The sequence below is a fragment of the Rattus norvegicus genome, chromosome 7 (genome assembly GCF_036323735.1).
Source record: "Rattus norvegicus strain BN/NHsdMcwi chromosome 7, GRCr8, whole genome shotgun sequence".
Classification (NCBI taxonomy): domain Eukaryota; kingdom Metazoa; phylum Chordata; class Mammalia; order Rodentia; family Muridae; genus Rattus; species Rattus norvegicus.
In genome coordinates this window covers 64871340-64893187 of record NC_086025.1, presented here as the reverse complement: position 1 = coordinate 64893187, position 21848 = coordinate 64871340, and the positions used below count along the sequence as shown (strand labels likewise).

Here is a 21848-nt window from a genome sequence, read left to right as displayed (position 1 = left end):
TGGGTGGAGAGGCTCTCTCAAAAGGAGCTTCTTCGCCAGTCATGAATCCGTTTGTCCAACAATGCCCCTCTTCACCTGTGTCCCAGCAAGCTGTGGAGGTCATGTGCTTCGTACCCAAGCGCTGCAATGATATGATGTCCCTGGGGAGACTTCGGGGATTTGAGGTATGGGGAGGGGGCGGGACACAGCAGTGAACTGTCGCTGTTCTCAAATCTTAGTACTCTGGATCCTTACGAGTAATCACTTCCTTGGGCCTGTTGGTGTGGGGGAGGGGATCTCTGATGCTCTTCAAACTCTTGTTGCACCTTCTCAGAGGCCATGGTGTCCTTCCTTCCGTTCCAGGGAAAACTGACTGCTCAGGGGAAGCTCTTGGGCCAGGACACGTTCTTGGTTACAGAGCCTGAAGCTGGGGGTCTCCTTTCTTCCCGGGGTCGGGAGAGGCGTGTCTTCCTGTTTGAGCAAATTGTCATCTTCAGTGAGGCCCTGGGAGGAGGAGGTCGAGGTGGCACACAGCCTGGCTATGTTTACAAGAACAGCATCAAGGTGGGGCGGGGCATATGGAGGGAGCAGACCTGATGGGGCGGGGCATATGGAGGAAGCAGACCCGATAGAGTGGGCTCTTGCTCTTGCGGCTTGCAGAATCTGAGGGTTGTCTCTATTTGCCAATCCAGGTGAGCTGCCTAGGGCTGGAGGGGAATCTCCAAGGCAACGCTTGCCGTTTTGCGCTGACCTCTAGGGGGCCAGAAGGTGGGATCCAGCGCTATGTTCTTCAGGCTTCAGACCCTGCTGTCAGTCAAGCCTGGATCAAGCAAGTGGCCCAGATCCTGGAAAGCCAGCGTGACTTTCTCAACGGTGAAGCTCCCACCCTCCCTCTACAGAGGCTCCCAAAGCTTTTTGACCCCCGAACTCCTTCCCCAGCCACCCAGTCTCCAGCCTTTGCTTCTTTAAGCCTGGCTTCTCTCCATTCTCCATCCACCCAGAATCCTCAAAAGTTCCAAGCACCTTACATTAGCCAAATTAGGAGAGCAGGAACTAGGAAGAAGGGAAGGCAGGGGAAGTGATCATTCTCTCCTGTAATACATCTCTATTCCTTCCCTTGTCCCAGCATTGCAGTCCCCTATCGAGTACCAGAGACGGGAGAGCCAGACCAACAGTCTGGGGCGATCAGGAGGGCCAGGGGTAGGGAGCCCTGGAAGAATGGCCCAGGTCAGCATGCACACACCCATCAATGGCTCTCTCCCCTCCCTGCTCCTTCTGCCCAGAGGGGAGGTGCCCAGAGCGCCTTTGCCCCTGGATACACAGGTATGAGGAATAGGGCAGAAAGGGGAGGGTGTTTCTTGCCCTCCCTCCATCTCCTTTTTGTGACTTTCCTAATTTTAATCCTCTTTCACTCTGGGGTGGGTCTTTATCTGGAGAGGACTGAGAGAAGACTGGTAGCCGTGGCTGATCCTCTGACTTGACTCTTTCTTCAGGCTCTCAGTGAGACCCCCCTGACTCCTTATGACCCCCCAGCCCTTCCCACTGTGAACAGTCCCCCGGGTCAGGCCAGGCTCGCCAAGCTGGATGAAGATGAGCTGTAACCCTGAAAGCCTTGGAATGCTGTTGGCTCAGGCATGACCTCTCAACGAATTTGGGGGGAATCCTGGCAACGTGCCTGAATCCATTCTTCCCGGTGTTTGGAGGATGGGAGAGCCTGGGAGAGAGATCAGTGTGGAGGGCAGTTAACTAGACCTGAAAGGACTCCTTTCTCCCCAAGGAACACAGGATCCGTCAGCTCCACTCCCTGCATGCACCATGACCCCCTCAAGTGGAGGATATGTAGGGGCTTGGAGGGAGGGCGAGGGCAGGGACCAGATAGAAATTATTGGTTTGGGTTGTGATTTTGTTTTCGAGTTTTCCTGTGAATAAAACTTTTGCTATATCACCGAGGTTGCTGTCCCAGGAGGGAGATGGTGAGGCTGCCGTGAGAATGGGTTGGTAAGGTAGCATAGAAGAGGTTTGCTGGCTACAGTCATGTGAGGAGGGCCCTGGTGATAAGACGGGGGCAGAAGCGGGATGTGGTGGTGTACACCCTTAATCCCAGCACTCAGGAAGCAGAGGCAGGTGATCTCTGAGTTCGAGGCCAGCCTGGTCTACAGAGGGAGACCCTCTCTCAAAAACAGTAAGACAAGAGAAGGTTGGAAGATAAAAAGAGACCTCTATCTTTGTTCCTTACCTGTAGTCAATTGCAGCATCTCTCAGTCCAGCCCTTGGGCTTAGGGAAAATGCTAGAGTTATCTTAATGTATTCTCCCCTTTATTCAGGCCTTCTGGGTTCTAGATTTATCCTTTGGTTCAAACTCCACCAGAAGACTCACTGTAGTGTGACTCCCTACTACCCACCCCAACATCTAGATCTAAAACACAAAATACCCTGGGTACCTTTCCTCTGAGGCGTCCATGTTCTACTGAAGAACAAGAGGATGGAGCAGCTCTGGAGTTTTCCTTTCCATCTTGAGGGGAAGGGGTAAAGTTTGTGCACGCTGAGTAGGAATGGACTCTTTCAATGCAGAGCTAAGGTGGAGAGCAGAAGGTGTCTCCCCCCTCCCAGCTTCTGGCACAGGGTCTGGAACAGAGAGAGTCAAGCGTGCAGAGACCCAGGTGCAGGTCCCTATGTATCTGTGTGTCCACTGAGTCTGTCAGTCCCCTGGGCTCAGTCACATGCACTGGGGTTTCCTCAGCAGACAATAGACTACTGGGGTAGGGGAGGGGTGGGGAGATGTGGGAACCTCCCTATGGGCCCCAGGTCTCCATGGCTGACAATGAGGGGAGGGATCTTTAAGGGGGGGGACAGGACGTGAAGCCCAGATAAGATTTCTGGGGAACAATGGGAGGAATTGAAGAGGAGAGGCCCACCCTCTCTGGACCCCACCCTGGGCTTTGGGGTCAAGGACTGGAGGGACCAGAGAGTGATGGGGGTATTCCAACTTATCTTTGAATGGATGAGGGCAAACAGCAGAATCCTGGAGCTCAGAACCTTTGTGTCTCTTCAGGGACCACAGGGGAACATGAGGTGGGTGGATAGCCCCTTTGTGCCCCTGGAGCAGCCAGACCCACCAGTGGCAGTGGTTAGCCACAGTGGGTAGCCAAGGCAGGCAGCAATGGGCAGCAGTTTCAGGAGAACTCGGCATGTCCTCTTGAATGCCTACTTTGAGAATAAAACTGGATGTAAGGAACAGTTACAGAACTTTTGGGCTCCTAACAAATAAAATAAAAAATTATTTGTTAGTTCAATATTTCCCCTAAAGCAGGCCCAGTCAGCCCTATTAGTGGGTAGAGTGGTTCTCTATCCCTGACACCACGGCTCACCACGTACTAGCTTGTAGAACAATAAAGCCTCTTATAGTTTTCTTGGGGGCAAGTTTGCCACATGAGGAGTGGGATTTGAGTGGGGAACCCCAACTGGCTGTGAATTTTGTGCTCCAGTGGTGGGGGGATGCAGAGGCTCAGGGAAAGACCTGTGACCCAAAGGAACCAGCTCTGTCTTCACTCAAAGCACAAATGAGGAAAACACCTCCCCAACCCAACCCCCCATGAAGAGGTGAGGGTCACTGGAAGTGACTGTGGATCTCTTCTTATCTTCCCAAGTTCCTCAACATCCTCACAGCAGGCTCTCAGGCAGTCAGATCTAAGAATGTGCGAGGAAACGCCTAACACGGGGACTTTTTCCACCCAAGCCTGACTCAAGGAGGTACTCTAGAGAGTACTCCCTGCAGGTCCGGATTGGACCCTGCTTTATGGAGGCGGGCTCAGGGCTGATGAGGCAGAGAGGGTATTTAAGACCAGGAGATGCTGCAGGGGGCCAAGGACAAAATGAGTGGGCCACTTGCCTCTGGGACATGCTCAGATCTGGAAGAGGCTTCCGACCTTAAGGCTCCCCTGAGCTCAAGGTTCAGGGAACCTCTCACCCACGCTCGGTTCCAGGAGCTCTTCGGGGGCGCAGAGCAGGAGCCGGAGCTACCAGCCGAGCCCTGCTTACCCTGGCTGTGCAGGCTGCGGAGGAGGAGAGCCAGCGCCTGTTCTGGGCCGGGGGCGTGGCGCGTGCTGCTGGCACGGCTGCCCCCGCTGCGTTGGCTGCCCCAATACCGCTGGCGAGCCTGGCTGCTCGGAGATGCTGTGGCTGGCATAACAGTGGGCGTTGTGCACGTGCCCCAGGGTAAGAGTCCCCAACTCCATCTTGTTGGAATTCCAAATTATGGGGCGCTTCGAGGGTGGAGGGGTAGGGGTGCTGGGGAGCTGAGAGTCCAGCCACCGGTGAGATGATGGAATTGTGTCCCTGCAGGGGTGAGGATCAGAGAGGGGGAAATTGAGGTTCAGTTTGGGAGGACTGTGGGACTCCATCATAATTCTCCACCCCCATCCCTCCTCATCTGTGCAATCCTGTGAGACATGCTGGACTCTGTTCCGCCTCAGAGAATTGGAGAGAGGCGCAAAACCTGCCACCCAGGACTTGGGCAAGGATCTGTGACGTTGTCAGCCTCACGACCTCCCACTGAGGCCCATTAACCTCTCAGTTCCCTCAGGTGTCATGATTTGTAGTATTTGGTGCCAGCCCAAGAGTGAGGGAAAGACAGTGTCTGGAGGTTGTGAACCGCCCCACCGCCACCCCCCTCCCCACCCATTTCCTTCTATTTCTCCCCAGGCATGGCTTTTGCCCTCCTGACCTCGGTGCCCCCCGTGTTCGGACTCTACACTTCTTTCTTTCCGGTCCTCATCTACAGTTTGCTGGGCACTGGGAGACACTTGTCCACTGGTGAGTGGCCAGATGCCCATGACTTCTCTTTAGGATGAAAAGAGGCATGAGACCTGGGGTGTTTTCCCGCCTTGGGACAGGGTCTCACTGTGTAGTCTTAGCTGGTCTGAAGCTCTCCACCGACCAGGTGGTCTCAAACTCCGAGATCTGCTTGTCTCTGCTACCTGCATGCTGGGATTAAAAGCGTGGACCAAATACACCTTACTTAGCAAGGCTGCTACTTAGAAGCTTTGGGGGCTGTATTCCCCTCTGGCCCCCAGCTTGCTGGAGTGGGTAGAGATGACAGTTTACAAGGATCTCCTTGTCACCTGTGACATTTGGTTAAAAGGAGCAACCTGAAAGGACCTCGATCTTAAAGGGAAAGAGATGCACAGTCGGCCCATGGTCCAGTGAGAGCACGTGGCGGGGGCACTTTTTGCCAGTGGGCACACTCTTTTTCTCCTTGCCCACTGGTTCCATGGGTGCACTCTTTTCCGCACCGGTTCCTGGCTGCTGCACCAGCTCGTGACCCCAAGGTCTTCAAGTAGGCAGCTCCAGAACTATGGGAGTCCCGGCTGCTGCAGGACTACTAATCTCTGCATTTGGTCTATTGACTGCAGGAACGTTCGCAGTACTCAGTCTAATGACCGGCTCTGTTGTCGAGAGGGTGGTGCCTGAACCCCTCGCGGGGAACCTCAGTGGAATCGAAAGGGAGAAATTGGAAGCTCAGAGAATTGGGGCGGCAGCCGCTGTGGCCTTCGGGAGTGGGGCACTGATGGTAAGCGAGCGTGGATCCGACCCGGTGAGGACCCTAGGGGATGGATCCACCGAAAAGAACCAGAACAATTGGGCCAGAGGATGGAGGGGAGGGGAAGAACACTCCTGAACTAGGGTTCCGGTCCCGAGTGGCAGATGTGCCGTGGGGAAGCTGATGCACTGTGTTTGCCGGTCTGTTGGAGATTTCACAGTCCCACCCCACCTCCCGCCGCCTTCTCTACAGCTGGGGATGTTCGTGCTGCAGCTTGGTGTCCTGTCCACCTTTTTATCCGAGCCTGTGGTCAAGGCGCTGACTAGCGGGGCCGCGCTGCACGTGCTGGTGTCCCAGCTGCCAAGCCTCTTGGGATTGTCTCTCCCACGCCAGATCGGCTGCTTTTCTCTCTTCAAGGTGGGGGTTGGAAAAGAGGTTTCTAGAAGTCACGGAAAAGGGCAACTCGATAGAGACGGAGGGTGGGGATATAGGATAGGTAAAAGGGAAGGAATGTAAGGAACTATGGCGCTGCCTGAGGGCGCTGGGGACGTAGAAGCCTTGACTGCCACTGGTCTCGGGGTCAGTAAACTGTGGTACCCAGCCTTTGCTCACTGTCCTTGCCCGCAGACGCTGGCTGCGGTCCTCAGCGCACTGAACCAGAGCAGTCCTGCAGAACTGACCATCTCGGCGCTCAGCCTGGCGTTGCTAGTGCCGGTCAAGGAACTAAACGTGCGATTCCGGGACAGGCTACCCACTCCGATCCCAGGAGAAGTTGTCATGGTGAGGGCGGCCCTAGATCCCTCACCCCAACTGTGTCCGGATCCTCACTATCCGGTGGGATCTGGAGGCTACCGCCCCCTTGTGGATTTCACAGAAGTCACAAGCGAGAGGTACCAGTGACTTTTCCAAGCACCAGAGCAATTGACCCATCCGAAGCCACCACCTGCACAGTCCCACTTCCTGAGTCGAGCACAAGGCCTCTTTGCTCATCTCCTTCCTTCTCACTGCACGTTTTCTCTCCGCAGGGGCTCTCACTGTAATTCCTTCCATTGTTCACCTAGATAATTCCTCCTGTGTAAATGAATGTCACAGCTTTCCACAGGCAACTCAAAAATGGTCAGGCATAGATAGTCCCACCTCTCCGCTTAAATGGCTCATGTGGCTCAAGTATCCATCAATCCCGTAGGATCCCCTCTTAGGTCCTTTGTCTATCTCTCCAGGCAAACACTCTGTGGCCTCTACACTCTTTTTTTTTTTTTTTAAAGATTTATTTATTATATATGAGTACACCGTAGCTGTCTTCAGACACACCAGAAGAGGGCATCAGACCTCATTACAGATAGTTGTGAGCCACCATGTGGTTGCTGGGATTTGAACTCAGGACCTCTGGAAGAGCAGTCAGTGCTCTTAACCACTGAGCCATCTCTCCAGCCCCAGCTGCTACACTCTTGAGACCTCCTTGTAGCCTCTGCCAAAGGCCTCAGCTCTTTCTAGACCCTAATGGGTTATTGTCTTCAGGTGCTTCTGGCAACCGTGCTGTGCTTCACCTCCTCCCTGGACAGCAGATACAATGTCCAGGTAGTGGGACTATTGCCTGGAGGGTAAGAGAAAGACCTCCCACCTCTCCCAAGATGGTCCTCCCTTGCCCTGCCCCTTCCTGTTTCCTCTGCTCAGTTTCTTGAAGCACCCCAATGACCTGTCCTTATCATGGCTCTCTCCCTCCATAGATTTCCCCAGCCTCTCCTCCCCACCCTGGATGATCTGCCCAGGATACTGGCTGACTCACTGCCCATCTCATTGGTTACTTTTGCTGTGTCCACCTCTCTGGCCTCCATCTATGCAGACAAGTACAGCTACACTATTGACCCCAACCAGGTGTGACTTGATTGTGACTGTCATCCCTTCTCAGAATTAACTCCCTAGCCTTACTCCCCTGTGCCTATGTCTTCCCCATCTTCATCCTTCTAGGAGCTCCTGGCCCACGGTGTCTCCAACCTCATTTCCTCTCTCTTCTCTTGCTTTCCCAACTCGGCCACACTGGCTACAACCAGCTTATTAGTGGATGCTGGTGGGAATACACAGGTAAGAAGGTATCCGTGGGTGAGGAGAAAGAATGGGATGTTCAGCAGGGGTGGCAGCAGAGGGAGGGGGAACAGGTGGAGATCCCAGTAGCATCTATGTATCAGAGGATAGGAATGGGAGAAGGGATTATGAAGAGGAGAGTTAGACAATAACGGAGCTCCTTGAGGACCTTTGTTGGCGGTAGGCACTGACAAAAGCTGCAATGTCTCAGATGTGATTAAAAATAAAAACAGGGGCTGGGGATTTAGCTCAGTGGTAGAGCGCTTACCTAGGAAGCGCAAGGCCCTGGGTTCGGTCCCCAGCTCCGAAAAAAAGAACCAAAAAAAAATAAAAAATAAAAAATAAAAAAATAAAAACAGCGGGGTTGGGGATTTAGTGGTAGAGCGCTTGCCTAGCAAGCACAAGGCCCTGGGTTCGGTCCCCAGCTCCAGAAAAAAAAAATAAATAAAAACAGCTGGATGTTGTATTACATACTCAGAGTTCTGGAAGTAGGCAGGCTGACTGAACAGAGAAGTATCTGGGGCTCAAGGCAGGCTGGGCCACGCAGAGACTGTCAAAACGGAACTGCTGGGCCATGGAGATGGCTCAGTGGTTACAGCACAGGCATGGGCACAGGAGTTCAGTCCTCTAGCTCCAGGGGCATGGTGACCAGTCTTAAAGGCAGAGAGGGTGTGGGGTTCCCCAGAGCAAGGGGACTGGCTAGGCTAGCCTGTATCAGCAAGCTCTGGGTTCAACTGAGAGACCTGCCTCAATGAATAAGGTGAATGGTGATAGAGAAGGAGTCCTGGTGTCAGATTCTGCAAGACACTTGTGCTTCTATACACATTCAAACATACAACAGTGTGCCACACACACCTACACACCTATAAATGTAGGCGACAAAAAAAATTCTAGTATTTCCCATAAGGATCTTAAAAAAAAAACACTCTCAAAAAAAAAAAAAAAAACAAAAGAACTAACCAAACAAAACGACAAAACGAAAAGAAAGAGCTATTCCACACCACTCCCACCTTCATACACGTTTTGTTTCCCCTATTTTTTTTGGTATCCTAAGTAGATGGCCAGCCTGTTTCTCAAAGCATCAGTACCAAAGGACCTTTGCAGATGGAGGTGGGCTACAAGAACAGGGAGGCTGAATTGCACATCTGGGAGGGATTCACAAGTGATAGGCATTTAGCTGGTGGGGGGGAGGAGCTAAGCGTGACTGGCAGAACATCAAGAACAGGGTGAGGGGGCTGGAGAGATGGCTCAGCGGTTAAGAGCACTGGCTGCTCTTCCAGGGGTCCTGAGTTCAATTCCCAGCAACCACGTGGTGGCTCACAACCATCTGTAATGAGATCCAACGCCCTCTTCTGGTGTGTCTGTGGATGGCTATAGTGTACTCTTATAAAAATAAGTAAATAAATTAAAAAAAAAAAAACAAGGTGAGAAGGGCCTATGTCTGTGTGGGAGGAACTCTGGCAGGAGGGAGACTTCTGGGGAAGAGGGAGAGTTTTGAAGAAGATGAGCCAGGCTGGCTGGCCAGGGAGAGCAGCTCCCATGCAGGTGGGGGTCTCTCTTGTCTATATCTTTCCTTCCCTGCAGCTGTCAGGCCTCTTCTCCTGCACAGTGGTTCTGTCAGTGCTGCTATGGCTCGGGCCCTTCTTCTACTATTTGCCCAAGGTAGGAAGGAGAAGGGGCACTTGATCGCTGTGTGCTTGAGTGGAACTGGATGGGTTCCAGAACCTTTGTCCTGACAGAGACCTGTCTTCTCCTTCCTAAGGCTGTTCTCGCTTGCATCAACATCTCCAGCATGCGCCAGATGTTCTTCCAGATGCAAGAACTTCCACAGCTGTGGCACGTCAGCCGCGTGGACTTTGTGAGAAATGGCACTACACCAGGTTGCCGCCCCCCAAGCACCCCCCCCCGGTTCTGCCGTGTACTAAAGCTGACCATCCTTAGTTCTTTAATCCGTGCAACCTCCAACATACAGACCTCATACATGCATGGGGGAAAAGGAAGGGTGGGATGTGAGTCCATTATGCCTGAGTGTTTGTTTGGACATCTTTTGGGGGTGGTTCTGAAGACTGAACTCAGAACCTCATAAATATTAGGAGAGTTCCCTACCACTGAACTATACCCCTAGTCCAGACTCCTAACTCACCCAGGGTTTGATGTTATATTTGGTGTGTATGCTTAAGTGAGCTCTTCTGTCCACCACACTTCCTTTCTCCTGGGTCATCCTTGCTTATATTTGTCCTTGAACCTGTGTTCCTTCTGTGGAATCCACCCATATTCATGCCCCTCAGGCCGTGTGGATGGTCACATGGGTGGCTGTCGTGACTCTGAACGTGGACCTGGGCCTGGCTGTGGGTGTGGTTGTCTCTATGGTGACAGTGGTCTGCCGGACTCAGAGGTGAGCATGGAGATGGGCTCCATTGAATTGAGGGAAGGGTGATAGATACCTTGGGTGACTACAGTCAGCCTGGGGCGAGCCTGGGACGCTGACTCCAGCTTCTTCCCTAGGGTGAAGTGCCTGGCGCTTGGATTGGCTGAGGGGACAGAGCTCTACAGGCCAATCAGAGAGAGCCATAAGGTGGGTGGGCTGTAGCCTAAGAAGCCAGGAGTGATCACTCTGTTTCTGACAGTCTTACTCCTTAGCTCCTCCAGGTTCCAGGCCTGTGTATCCTGAGCTATCCAGCGCCCCTCTACTTTGCAACTCGTGGACAGTTCCACCGCGTCTTGGAGTGGCATCTGGGGCTTGGAGAAAGAACCAAGGTGAGGATTTTGGTTGAGGAGCATGGACCCTCTGGGACTGGGAGGCTGGTAGGTTCTGAGAATGGCACCTGTGTGATCTTATTGTCTTTCTCTATTTACAGCCAGGTAGTGTACCTGACAAAGGTGAGGTGGGTTGACAGAGAAGTTGATTTGGTCGTGAACCACGGAGTTGGCTGGCACTTCTGCTTCCTCCCACCATAGGTGCTGAGCCTATCAGAGTGGTGATCCTAGACTTCAGTGGTGTCACTTTTGCAGATGCTGCAGGGGCCAGGGAAGTGGTCCAGGTGAGGGAGTGGTTAAGCTAAGGAAAAGCTCCTAGTCATCCCTCTCATACCCTCCATTTGGGTTAAACCCCTCTGTTTGATTCCTGCAGCTTACCAGGCGGTGCCAGGACGATGGGATCTGCCTTCTCTTGGCTCAGTGTAATGGTTTGTGGAGTGAAGAACAGAGGGGTGGGAGGTGAGGGACTGACTGGACACTTGTAGGGCGGATTTGGAGGCCCCAGCGCCTGACACTTTTCCCACACAGACTTGGTGCTCAAGACCTTGACCCGGGCGGGACTCCTGGATAGCATGACTCCAGAACAACTCTTTGTGAGCGTCCAGGATGCAGCTGCGCATGCGCTGGAGAGGCTGGTAAGGGGGAGGAGCACCAAGAGTGGGAGCCAGGAAGTGCTGTGCTAGGGTACTAAAAAGATGAGGACCCCGGGAAGAGGGATTCAGAGAAGGGACTGAGAAGTAGGGAAGTGTGAAGCTACCTAGTAGATTGGAGGGCAGGGGTGGGAACATCCTTAATCCCCCCAGCACATGGGAGGCAGAGGCAGGAGGATTTCTTTGAGTCTGAAGTCAGCCTGGTCTAGGACAATCAGAGCAACATAGAGAGACCCTACATCAAAAACCAAACCAACCAATTCATCAAACAAACACACATCCTAGCCAAGTTCAAGAGTGGGACACCCTTTACCAAGGGTGGAGAACTGAACTAAGGTTTCCAAAGGGGTGATATGCTCCCAGAGCATGGGTGAGTCTCAGAGAATGTGGTACCTAATATTCCTGAACTGTCCACTTTTGTTCTCCAGAAACCTACTGGCCCGAAGATTTGTACAGTGTGGGTCTGACCAGTTACTTAAGAGTGTGAGAGGCCCCAACAGTATGTGTGTGAGGAAGGCCAGGATCCTTGAGCTCCCCGGTAGTTGCAACCAATAACATGAAGCTGAGAACATCCAAGGCCCATGAAGTGGGTCCAGGAATCTGCATGTGGGGCTCTCCAATCCCCCCAAGCCCCGCCATACCCAAAGTACCAGAGACACAAGTAAAAATGGCTTCCACCGTGTGTTCACCAGCCCCACAGAACTACAGTCACAGTGCTTTCTGTAGGGGTATGTTGGAGCCGGGACACATGGTGCTGGATCCAGAGCTGGGGTGGGGTGCATGTCCCTGGGGTTGCAAATTGGGAGTTTCCCTGCCCACCTCAGGAGGTGAGAGTGTTTCCACTTGAGGGTCTTAGAGTCCGTCTGGGCTCTTTGGCACTTGGAAAGTGAACCTCCCCATTTCCTGCCCCATAGGAGTGGGGTTGGGGAGGACTTGGCACTGGCTGTGGGGGAGGATATGGCTCCATCTGGCCTCTGGTCACTCACAGAAAGGAAGGGTGTCACCAGGACAAGCCCCTGTTAGGAATCAGATTGGTGGAGAGGGTCGGGAAGCCAGGGTGTTCATCAGTGGGGTGCTCAGGGATTGGGGGGGGGTGGTTGCTGGAAATTCCTGGCAGGGAGGAGGCAGGCCCAGCCTGACAGTGTGAAGGCCCAAATCAGACGTTACTCGGCGGTCATGCACTGTAGCCGGTGTTTGAAGAAGAGCAGTCGATGTTTGGCCACCTGACTTTGGTCCAGTGATCCCGGGTAACGGTAACGGGCATAAAGTTCAGCCCCTGGATCCTTTGATGTCCAAGGCAGCTTCACCTTTGACGCATGATCCACAACAACATCAGAGCAGGAGCCAACTCGAAGGGAACCAAGACCATCCAGGAAGAATTCTGGGGTGAGGGTGGGGAGAGCACACTGTTAAAGTTCCTGAGGGGAGAAAAGGCCAATTCCTATACTGGACTGAAATACAGAGCTCGGAGGGCAGCTATGCAAAAACTATGTTGCCAAGGACACTTTAGCTTCTTTTGATCTGATTTACTCTTTTTTTTTTTTTTTTTGGTTCTTTTTTTTCGGAGCTGGGGACCGAACCCAGGGCCTTGCGCTTCCTAGGCAAGCGCTCTACCACTGAGCTAAATCCCCAACCCCTCCATCTGATTTACTCTTGTGTGGCGTTCACTACAATAAATACCAGTACACCCCCTCTGAGTAGGGTCTAAGCCTGGGGAAGTGGCGGGGAAGGTCAAGTCTGACCAGCACCTGTGCTGTGGGAGGTGTAAGTTGGGCAGAAGAAAATGGAGGTTTCAGGTGCAGACCTTGGTCAACCTCTTTAAACTACTCTGGTGCCTGTGCAGAGGGTGGTGGGAGGGTTCAGGTGGCAGCGTTGCGCTCCGTTGCGCCCCGCTGCGCCTGGTCCTTCCCATTCCTACGCCCTGCCAGGAGGGGGCGCCACTCACCCAGATGAGCCACCCGGTTGAGGCGTGGGTCAAAGCCCACCTGGCGCACTTTATCTGTGCGCGCCAGGAAGAAGTTGACTACGCCGTCGGTGACCACGCAGTTTGGAAAGCCAGCGAGCTCGTGGTGGAAGCCCTGCTTTTGCCGGAGGCAGTTCCCAAAGCCTGGGGCGCCCGGCTCCACACTTAGCAGCTGTCGGTAGGTGGTAGCGTAGCCCGAGATCTCCCGCACCGCGCCCCCAACCTGCGGGGAGCGAGAGAATGCTCTAGCTAAGACCAGGACCCGGAGAGTAGGGTACTTCCTCCCTGCACCACTGTCCCACCCTTATCCTACCTCACCACACAGGACCCACACTACCCCCCAGACTCGCTTCACCCAAGAACGTTCCGCTCTCCCATCTCCCACCCCACATCCGGCCCTTCTCCCTTACCAAGTCCAGGGGCGTCCTCTCCAGGACATCCACAAGCTTCTCCAGCCGCGTGCGCGCCGTGAAGACAAAGTCGTCGTCCACCCACAGCACGTATTTGGTGGTTACTTGGGACACCGCCAGGTTCCGACCTGCAAACCAACCCTAGGAGAGTTGTATATGGTTGGGGAGTCTGTAGAAACAGGGAAACCCTGCCATCTTTTTCCCTCTCCCTGACTCAAGATGGCCTGTGTCCCACTCTAGACTTTTGAGAGCTTTCCGATGACCGGAAACTAGGTTTTAAAAACCCCGGAGGTTCCCACCCCTCTTCCTAGACATTTTGAGCCCTTTGGGGAAGAGTCCTGTACTTCATTGCTTCCTCCGTCCGCCCGTCCTCCCGCCCACCCATCCATCCACTCATCCACTCATCCACCCATCCACCCATCCACCCATCCACCCATCCACCCATCCATCCATCCATCCATCCTTCCGTCCATCCATTGTATTGCTATAGATATTAAGCACCATTTCAAGAATGCGGACCGAATAAGATAGGCAGGATTCCTGATCCAGGAACCCTTGTGATAGGCACACATTTGTTTGAAGCAGATGGTCTTTAACCAGTACCCTGGAAGCTGCAAGACTGAGGCACGCCCCCTTCCCAGAGTCCTCTGGCGCCCCGGCTCTGCTTTGCGGGGCAGCACACCTTGCCGAAGGGCATGAAATAGTGCTCCACATGGGGGTCGCTAATTCGCTCCGGTTTGTCGCTGTCGTCAGCGATTACTATGGTGACCGTAGGGTAAAAGCGTCTGATGCTGGCAATGAGTGCCCGTAGCCGATCATAACGAAGAAAGGTCTTGGTGGCAACGGTAACCAGAGCACTGATGTTGTACTGGGCTGAAAGGAAGATACAGGGGTCAGTGTAAGGGGAGGAAAAAAATAGAGTGGGAAAGCAGCCCCACCCTCACCCCTAGGGCCAATCCCTCTTTATTTCCCTAATCCCAGGAGTCTCAACCTCACCTCCTTGGGGTAGGGATGATGGTGGGTACAGCCGGGGGTTGGGAGGATGTCTTATGAGGATGGTGAAGGCCACTTCATGTCCCTTGGTGGAGAACCGGACTGGGAAGAAAGGACGTGGAATTGGACCCTTAAGGCTAGAAAAGCATTCTCCTTTCAGCGGGCCAAAATTTAAATTCCTAATCTATGTTTTGCCTTTCCAGACCTTGGTGGGCAAGAACACACAGTTCTGACTTCTGTGGAACTTACTGTTGTTTTGTGGTGTGGGGAATTGAACTTAGAGCCTACCACATGCTTGGCAAGCACTCTACCACCCAGCTGGGACCACCCAGCTATACTCCCAGCTATCGGTGTTCTGGAGGATGACCCTAAACTTCTTGAACCTCCCACCTCTGCCAGGTGTTATTATCTACAGATGTCTCCTAAGGAGACATCAGCTAGGGGTCACAGCATCTGTGCAGTGCTGGGGACCAACCCCGTGGTCTTGTGCATACCAGGCAAGCATGCTACCCATTGAACTACAGCTCCTGTCCAGAGACCCAACAGCTTAGCAGGTGGAGCAAAGACAAAGAAATCCCCACCCCGGCCCCTTTGGTTTCTGGAGTCTGGATCTTGCTCTGTAGCCCTAGCTGGTTTAGTACTTAATGCATATAGCCCAGGCTTGCTCTAACACTAAGGCAATACTCCTACCTGCCTCAGTTTTCTGAGTGCTGGGATTATATAGATGAGCATCATCACATGTAGAGAAAAATTGAACTTTTTTAAAAGGTTAATCTTTACTGAGCATTTACTACATGCCTAATACACACACACACACACACACACACACACACACACACGTGTATATATATTCTTGCTATATAGCCTAGGCTACCCTTGAACTTTCTCCCCTCCTGCTCTAGGTTTCCAAGTACAAAGATTACAGGCATGGGTCACTATGCTTTGCTCTGTGCTGCACAGACTTAAGTTTTTCTGTAACTTGGTTGTGGTGGCATACATCTGTAATCCTGGGACTTGCGAGGTAGAAAGGGGAGGAGCAGGAATAGTGAGTTTGAGGCCGGCCAGAGCTAATTAAATGAGATGGTCTCCAAAAACAAAACAAAAAATTGAGAACGTGTTCTAAATAGATGAAGCTATTTAATCCTCATGGCAATCTCATTTAATAAATTCCTACAGGAAGCCAAGCTTAGACACAGAAAAGTAAATTGTCCATATTCTACAAAGCGATGAGGACCTAATTATTCTGGTTTTAGGCTGAGTAAATGAGAAAAAACTAGTGCTACAGTACTGGTATTAAATAAGAACGGTGGCAAGGAACCTTGTCTAAAGTGAACAAGAAACATCTGAGTCCAGATGCAAACATCAAGGAGCCAGCCATGAAAAAAATCTTGAGCAAGAACATCCCAGGAAATGTCAGATTCAAAGGCCCGGAGGTAAGGCTCAGTAAGGCGAGTTTTGGAGAAAAAGAGGAAGAGAAAGGGAGCTTGGCTTGGTTGGGCTAGAAGCAGCCAGAACAGGTCACTTCCTGGAGCTGTGATGATGGACAGAAGTGGGAACGGGCTCTCCAGCTCTGGTTTCTCCCTGGCCTGTTTTGGCCCCAGATAAACAAAGGCTCCTCTGACTCCTGGCCCTGCTGGCCCACTTGCAACATTCATTGTGTGTCTAGGCTGCTCTGGCCATTGCCCGAGATCCTCCCACAGGCTGTCATTTGCTCTCCTGGTTATTTCTGTTCTTTTTGTCTGTCCCTGCCCCTCTGCGGGCCTCCCACCTGTGTCTGCTGTGTTGGCTTGGTAGCTCCGGCTGCTGTAAGTCACCAGTTGCAGCTGTCGGTTGAGTTTATCCAGAATTGGGCTGGCAAGGGTGAGGTCCGACTGCCCCTCTCCAGTGAGAGTCACCCCTGTTACTTCCCCTGCCACATCCCAGGTGCCAAGGGAAGCAATCAGGTTCACCTAGTAGAGGGCGAGAGACAGCAGGGTTAGACCGCCTGATCAGACTCTTGTTTTGAGCCTTTCATCCCTCGGGTGGATCGGTAACCCTCCAAGCGTTCTTCATTCTCCCTGCCCACCTGGTCTCTTTACTGTTTCCTCTCACCTGATATATTTCCTGAACAGAAGCTTCCTGCAGACTTAGCCCTGAGAGGAAGAACGGGGAGCCAGAATTACACAGACAGTCCTGAACTCTTCCTCATTTTCTTTCCCCGTTCCACCACGTGCCATATAGAGCTTTATGGCCGACTTCCCCGTGGAGGCCTCAGCGGGGCTGTGCACCGAACTCAAGTGTCTGCTTTTTAACTCCTTCCCATGGCTTCCATAGCTTGTCCTGCCTAGCTGGCTATCAAAGAAGGGATATCTCTCCGACTGCAATCCCGACTACCTTAGAATCCCTCTGGCTCCACCTCCTGCCGCCTAAACCCGCTTTGTCAGAGATCTCCACCTGCCAGCCTGTAGCTCTGCCACCCTCACGGCCTGGCTCGTCCCCTGAGACCTTCCTTCTTTACCTGGCACCAGGATGCTCCTGAGGGGCTGAACCTCCACACCCTGCAGGGGATACTGTAAGGGGGAGTTGGCAGGGGCTATCAGCAGCTGGTCAGCCAGGGACCGGCTCCTGTAGTGCAGAGGTGACAAAGGAATCAGTAGGAGAGGAGCTCTTTCTTCGGAAGGGGGCACTATGATACCACTGGCCTCCCTGGGAAGAGCTGGATCCTCCTGTCCCACTGGTACCTTGCAAGGAAGGCCTGGTATTCCTGCTCTCTGGAGATAGAAACAGCCCTCAGCTCCTCGGCGTCAAAGGCTTTAGTGAAGTCAATCGCCCGGACCTGCCTCAGGAACGGCAAGGCAAAGCGTCCTCCGCTGGACTCACAACTGCAATTGTTCTGAGCCAGCAGCCTAAAGGGAGGAGAAGCGGCTTCAGAGTGCAGGTACCTACGCTCCGTTTGTCTCACAAAACGCACAGCACCTCACACTTTGATCCCTTAACTCTGCCCACGGATAAGGCGGCTTATCTCTTAAATCTGAGCTTTACAGAGGTGCGGAGTAGGGCCAATTACTGGGGTGTCTACGTAGCCGCCATCCAGGAGCCCTTCTGGAATCTCAAATCTAAATCAAGACAGCAGGCAGTCTCCCGGTGCTCTTGTGCCTGTACATCCTCCCACACCCCAGTGGCAGCGACAAAGTTAAGGAGGATAGATTTGCCGCGCCCCTGCCTCCCCCCACCCATCACCTCAGTTCAAGCCTCGGTAGCCCTTTCCACCTCCCCGATGACTGTGCCCAACCAGTCAGCAGAAAGCAGCGTCCGAGTCCAGCACTGGAGGAAACAAAAGCTCCCGGCCACCGCCTCCAGCATGCTCTGCGCTGTCGCCGCCACGCCGCGGTCCGCACTCACCCCACCACTTGCTCCTTGATCCTGACTGGGATGTGTGCGTAGCGAGGCTCAGTGGCAAGGTCTAGCAGATCGAGCCTCGGGGGACCTTGTGGGGGTGACCACAATGCCAGAGGGTTCGGGAGACCTGGCGCGTCTCGGGTGCTGGCGTACAGGAGACCCAGCGAGGCGCAGGCAAGCAGCAGAACTAGCGCATAGAGGGCCCGGCGGTCCAGCCGCATCCTGAGGTGGGGGAGGGTGAGAGGTGACCAGGCGCTGAGGGAAGATGAGGGCCCAGGCTGTGGACCCCTCCGCCTCCGAGACTCGCTCAGGTACCCAAGGCCATCCATCTCCGCTCCACACGGCGCGCACCCCTTCCCTCATGCCTACCCCAAAGGTCTCCCGGCCTCCTTTCTTCCGCCTCTCTCTCTCTCGCCTCTGGGCTTCCGCATTCACCCAAGGTTTGGCGTGGTGACATGCAGCATCTAGGGGTGCGCGGCCCTCGGGGACCCCACCCCCACCCCACGGGCAGCAGCCGGGCCAGGGTGCTGCGGAGGGGCGGCTGTACTGCACCTGGCGGGTCAGCAAAGGCACGGCGCCCGCGGGTGCCCGGCCTCGGTGACCCTCAGGTGGCCTCGGTGCGCCACGGGCACGATGCGCGGGGCCCGGCGGACGCCGCTTCTGCCCACACCTCGGCCGCCGGGCGCGCCAGCGCACTGACCTGTCTAACGTTCTAAGACCGCGGCAGGATCGCGGTCCGGGCACTGCCCGGTTCTCCGCCCGAGCCGGGGGTTCCTCATGAGGCCGGCGACGGCCTGATGCGGGAGCTGGGCGGGAGCCCGACAGTGTCGGGGATCCGACTCCTCCCGCCTGCGAACTCCGGGGCTTTGTAGACCGCAGCGCGGGGGTGGTTCTGAATGTTTCCTGCCGGGGTGAACTGAATCGTAAATCCGCCGCGCCCCAGCCCCAGCGACAAAGCTGGGGAGCCCTGGCACCGCGTCGCGCTCAGGCCTCCGCCCGGCTCTCACACCGCAGCGCCGCTCCCGGGCTGGCTGCCGCAAAGGCTCGGGCTCTGAGCGGGGATGGGGAGCGCCGCGGCGCCTTCTGGCGGGCGCGGAGAAGATTGCTCAAGCAAGGAGCCTCCCAGGATGGTCCTCTTCACATCCCTTCGTCCCCAAACCTCCCTGTCTCAGAAGCCGATTCCCGGTCCCTGCCATTTCCCCATTCGTTCACTGTGTAGCCCCAGGAAGGGCGATTGGGTACAGTGTGCGGTCTAACCTCGTTTCGAGAAACACTTGGATGGAGATGAGGTAAAGAAAACCAGCCAGCCCTTGAGATAAACACTGCCTAACGAGCAACAAAGACGGCCGCCTCCCTCTGATCCCTCGGCTCCGAATTCCAGCGATCAACCTAGGCAAGCCGTTACTCAATGGCCTACTTCCCCTAACTGCTTCTTGGTACAGACTTGAGGAGAAACCGTCGATACTAGTTAGATGGACAGTGATGTAGGCCATAGGTAGCTTGACCCCTGACCCTGACCAGAATCAAAGTCCTGTAAGTCCTGTGGTTCTCAGAAGGATCAAAATTTAATAGAAAAACTGATAGAACACGAAAAATGGGGCGGCAGGGGGCGGGGAGATAGGTTTTGTGTGTGTGTGTGCGCGTGCGTGCATGTGTGTTGTGTGTGTGTGTGTGTGTGTGTGTGTGTGTGTGTGTGTGCGTGAGTGTTGGGAAAAAGAGGGAAATTCCACCCTTAAACCGAAAGTGTCAGATCAAATGCTAAAAGTAGAATTACAAAAACTTTAAAATAAGTTAAGAACTTTTTTTTTCTTTTCAGTCCGAAAAGATCCCCTAAGCAAGAGGTGAAGGGAAATATTAGTAAACCTGCCTATATAAAATGCTTACTGGAGAGGTGGCTTAGTGGTTAAGAGTACTGGCTGATCTCCGGAAGGACCTGGGTTTAATTCCCAGCACCCATATGGCAGCTCACAACGGTAATTCCAGCTCCAGGGTGTTCTGTGGGTAGAATATTGATGTAGATAGAAATAGAACTTTTTACAAAACACTTGATAGTCATAGTTATGTTTTAATTACTGTGTCCAAGAAAGCTGTGAAACAAAATGGTCTCTAACCTGTAAACTCTTTGCCCAAGGACAGATACTACCTGAGTCAGTCGATGGAGACTGTGATCCACATCACATAGCAAGCCACACACTTCCACTTTCCTAATCAAGGTGGTTGACCCAACTGCACTGGATCAATGAGAGGTGAGAGGTCTGCAGGCAGAAAGTGTGGCAGGACATATGCTTGCTTCCGTCTGACCAAGGTATAAAGTACATAGCCTTGTGGGTGAGTCATTACATCATGAGAATAATTTAGCAGTATCAAGTTACACGCTTCATTGTGTTCTGGTGGTGTCACAGATACACACCCCGATTTAGTGGTCTGTGCTTACTGTAGCAAAAATGAGGGTTAAAATAATAAAAGGTGCCCTGAGCCTGATGTCACAGGACTGTGATACCAGCTCCTTGAGAGGCTGAAGGAAGGGGGTCAGAAACTCGAGGGTAGCTTGGGCTGTAGAACAGTCTGAAGCCAGCCTGGGCAACAAAGCGAGACCCTGTCTTTAAAATCAAAACTAAAAAGACACAAGGATGTGGTTCTATGATGGAGCACTTGCTGGGGGAGAGTGGCCCAGTGGTTAAGGGCACGTGTGGCTCCCTGCAGTAGTGGTGCATACCTTTAACGCAAGCGCTTGGAAGGAAGAGGCAGGAGCATTTCCGAGAGTTCAAACAACAGCGCCAGTTGTTCCTACAGAGAATCGGAGTTTGGTTCCCATGGGGTCACCCATGTGGTGCTTTTCACAGCTGCCTCTAACTCTAGATCCAGAGGGTTCCGCACCTTGCTCTGCATGTGTACATACTGCCCTCCCTGCACACAGAGACAGACAGTACACGTGCGCACACCTACACGGTGCATACAAGGATGGTTGGAGTTCTAACACCTAACTAAGCAGTTGTCGCTTTCCCTGTGCCAGTCACAAGTGCTGAGCGTCCAGCTTATCTGATGACAGCCAATGTTCCTGCAGCTGAAGAGCTCCTAGTCATCCTCCACGAGGAAGCAGGAGTTGCTTAGCCAGAGGACAAAACTAAGATTAAACACTTGACAGCATCTATCCATGTAACCAGAGTACCATACTGCCTCCAAGGCACAGGCACCACGAGACAGCTATGAATGTTGTCTGAAACAAAACCATATGTTTAATCAAAACACAAATTTTGGATCTTTTTCCTTGTGACTCAATTTCATGGAGCTCAAGTGTGACCTTGACCGAAAACGACATTTAAAAAAAAAAAAAAAAGGTTGGATATATCTCTCAGTGATGAGCCCCTCGGCCATGAAGGATGACTAATGATATCAAAGACAATAAAATCTACATCTGTCTACCTCACTATAAAGATGCTCTTAGCCTGTGCAGTGGCGTCTGTGTTCCCAGCTACTCAAGAAGGTAAGGTATAGGAGGGTCACCTGAGTCAGAGGTTAGGGACAGAGAGACAGCTGGGTAAACACATGCTTTTCAATAATGCTCTTGAGGGTGCTGAAAAGACGACTCCACTGTTACAATCACTGGCTGATCTCCCACAGGACCTGGATTTGATTCCCAGCACCCACTTGGCCGTTATAAGTATAACTACAGTCCCCAGTGCCCTCCTCTGACTTCCTCAGGCACCAAGCTGCACAGACACACATATGGGCAAATCACTCATGCACATAAAATGATCAGTAATTTTTTTTCTCTTTTCTTTTTTTCAGAGCTGGGGACCGAACCCAGGGCCTTGCGCTTGCTAGGCAAGCGCTCTACCACTGAGCTAAATCCCCAACCCCGATCAGTAATTTTTTTAAAGGAGGAATTTTATATTACTGAAAATACAAGATTGTCATCAAATGAAAAATAAGAAAGATAGCGGAAGTTCTGTTGTTCATTGTTCCCAGAGCAACTTTTCTCCTGGGCTTTTATGTTATCTAAGATAAGAGCTTACACACATAGCTCTGTTACAGACGAACTGGCTCAAGAAATTGTCTCTGGAGTTGAAGACTTGGTAACCACAGAGAGGAAGTAT

General features: G+C 53.0%; 3 protein-coding genes across 19 annotated transcripts in view; 2 read left to right on the top strand and 1 right to left on the bottom strand.

Moving 5' to 3' along the window:
* Arhgef25 (Rho guanine nucleotide exchange factor 25) overlaps positions 1-1928 on the top strand; it is a 7123-nt gene extending 5195 nt beyond the window's left edge. For 5 of the 6 annotated variants that reach the window (XM_006241455.5, XM_006241458.5, XM_039079147.2 and 2 more), the window contains 5 exons: positions 87-164; positions 343-543; positions 672-852; positions 1106-1302; positions 1473-1924. In XM_006241455.5, coding sequence (XP_006241517.1) covers positions 87-164; positions 343-543; positions 672-852; positions 1106-1302; positions 1473-1580 — 765 coding nt within the window. In that variant the 3' untranslated portion in view covers positions 1581-1924. Of the gene's footprint in view, positions 1-86; positions 165-342; positions 544-671; positions 853-1105; positions 1303-1472 lie in introns of all 6 variants that reach the window. The other variant, NM_001400956.1, reaches the window with a different exon arrangement.
* Positions 1929-2847: 919 nt separating this feature from the next.
* Positions 2848-12494, top strand: Slc26a10 (solute carrier family 26, member 10). Of its 6 annotated transcripts, none has more exons than XM_063264052.1 (18): positions 2848-3051; positions 3963-4194; positions 4681-4791; positions 5391-5548; positions 5771-5935; positions 6146-6298; positions 7037-7119; positions 7246-7393; positions 7487-7600; positions 9185-9262; positions 9363-9458; positions 9889-9995; positions 10106-10175; positions 10241-10357; positions 10459-10641; positions 10731-10785; positions 10886-10992; positions 11436-11700. In XM_063264052.1, the coding sequence occupies exons 1-15, from the start codon at positions 2977-2979 to the stop codon at positions 10492-10494; spliced, it is 1743 nt and encodes a 580-aa protein (XP_063120122.1). In that variant the 5' UTR covers positions 2848-2976; the 3' UTR covers positions 10495-10641; positions 10731-10785; positions 10886-10992; positions 11436-11700. The 6 variants fall into 6 exon arrangements, with proteins under 6 accessions (XP_063120122.1, XP_063120121.1, XP_063120120.1 ...); NM_001134595.3 differs by lacking the exon at positions 2848-3051 and having other exon boundaries at positions 3779-4194; positions 10459-10462; positions 10559-10641; positions 11436-12494; XM_063264051.1 differs by lacking the exon at positions 2848-3051 and having other exon boundaries at positions 3069-4194; positions 10731-10779.
* Positions 11676-19279, bottom strand: B4galnt1 (beta-1,4-N-acetyl-galactosaminyl transferase 1). Of its 7 annotated transcripts, none has more exons than XM_006241497.5 (12): positions 19009-19227; positions 18121-18654; positions 17755-17973; positions 17094-17258; positions 16871-16977; positions 16465-16505; positions 16142-16322; positions 14377-14475; positions 14063-14253; positions 13381-13521; positions 12953-13193; positions 11676-12388 (listed from the first exon to the last, which is right to left on the bottom strand). In XM_006241497.5, exons 2-12 carry the CDS (start codon positions 18180-18182, stop codon positions 12171-12173), a joined length of 1665 nt encoding a protein of 554 aa, XP_006241559.1. In that variant the 5' UTR covers positions 18183-18654; positions 19009-19227; the 3' UTR covers positions 11676-12170. The 7 variants fall into 7 exon arrangements, 6 of the variants coding, with proteins under 6 accessions (XP_006241559.1, XP_063120286.1, XP_063120284.1 ...); XM_063264216.1 differs by having other exon boundaries at positions 18452-18654; XM_063264214.1 differs by having other exon boundaries at positions 17755-18654; positions 19009-19233.
* Positions 19280-21848: the final 2569 nt, after the last annotated feature.

Coding starts and splice junctions, on each gene's coding strand:
- Slc26a10 (NM_001134595.3), top strand. CDS start 3,828: ATGCTGCAGGGGGCCAAGGACAAAATGAGTGGGCCACTTGCCTCTGGG. Junction 5,549..5,770: donor TCGGGAGTGGGGCACTGATG/GTAAGCGAGCGT, acceptor CCTTCTCTACAG/CTGGGGATGTTCGTGCTGCA. Junction 9,996..10,105: donor GTGGTCTGCCGGACTCAGAG/GTGAGCATGGAG, acceptor CTTCTTCCCTAG/GGTGAAGTGCCTGGCGCTTG.
- B4galnt1 (XM_063264214.1), bottom strand. CDS start 18,080: ATGGATGGCCTTGGGTACCTGAGCGAGTCTCGGAGGCGGAGGGGTCCA. Junction 16,323..16,464: donor CTGTTCAGGAAATATATCAG/GTGAGAGGAAAC, acceptor GCCCTCTACTAG/GTGAACCTGATTGCTTCCCT. Junction 13,194..13,380: donor AGAGGACGCCCCTGGACTTG/GTAAGGGAGAAG, acceptor CGCTCCCCGCAG/GTTGGGGGCGCGGTGCGGGA.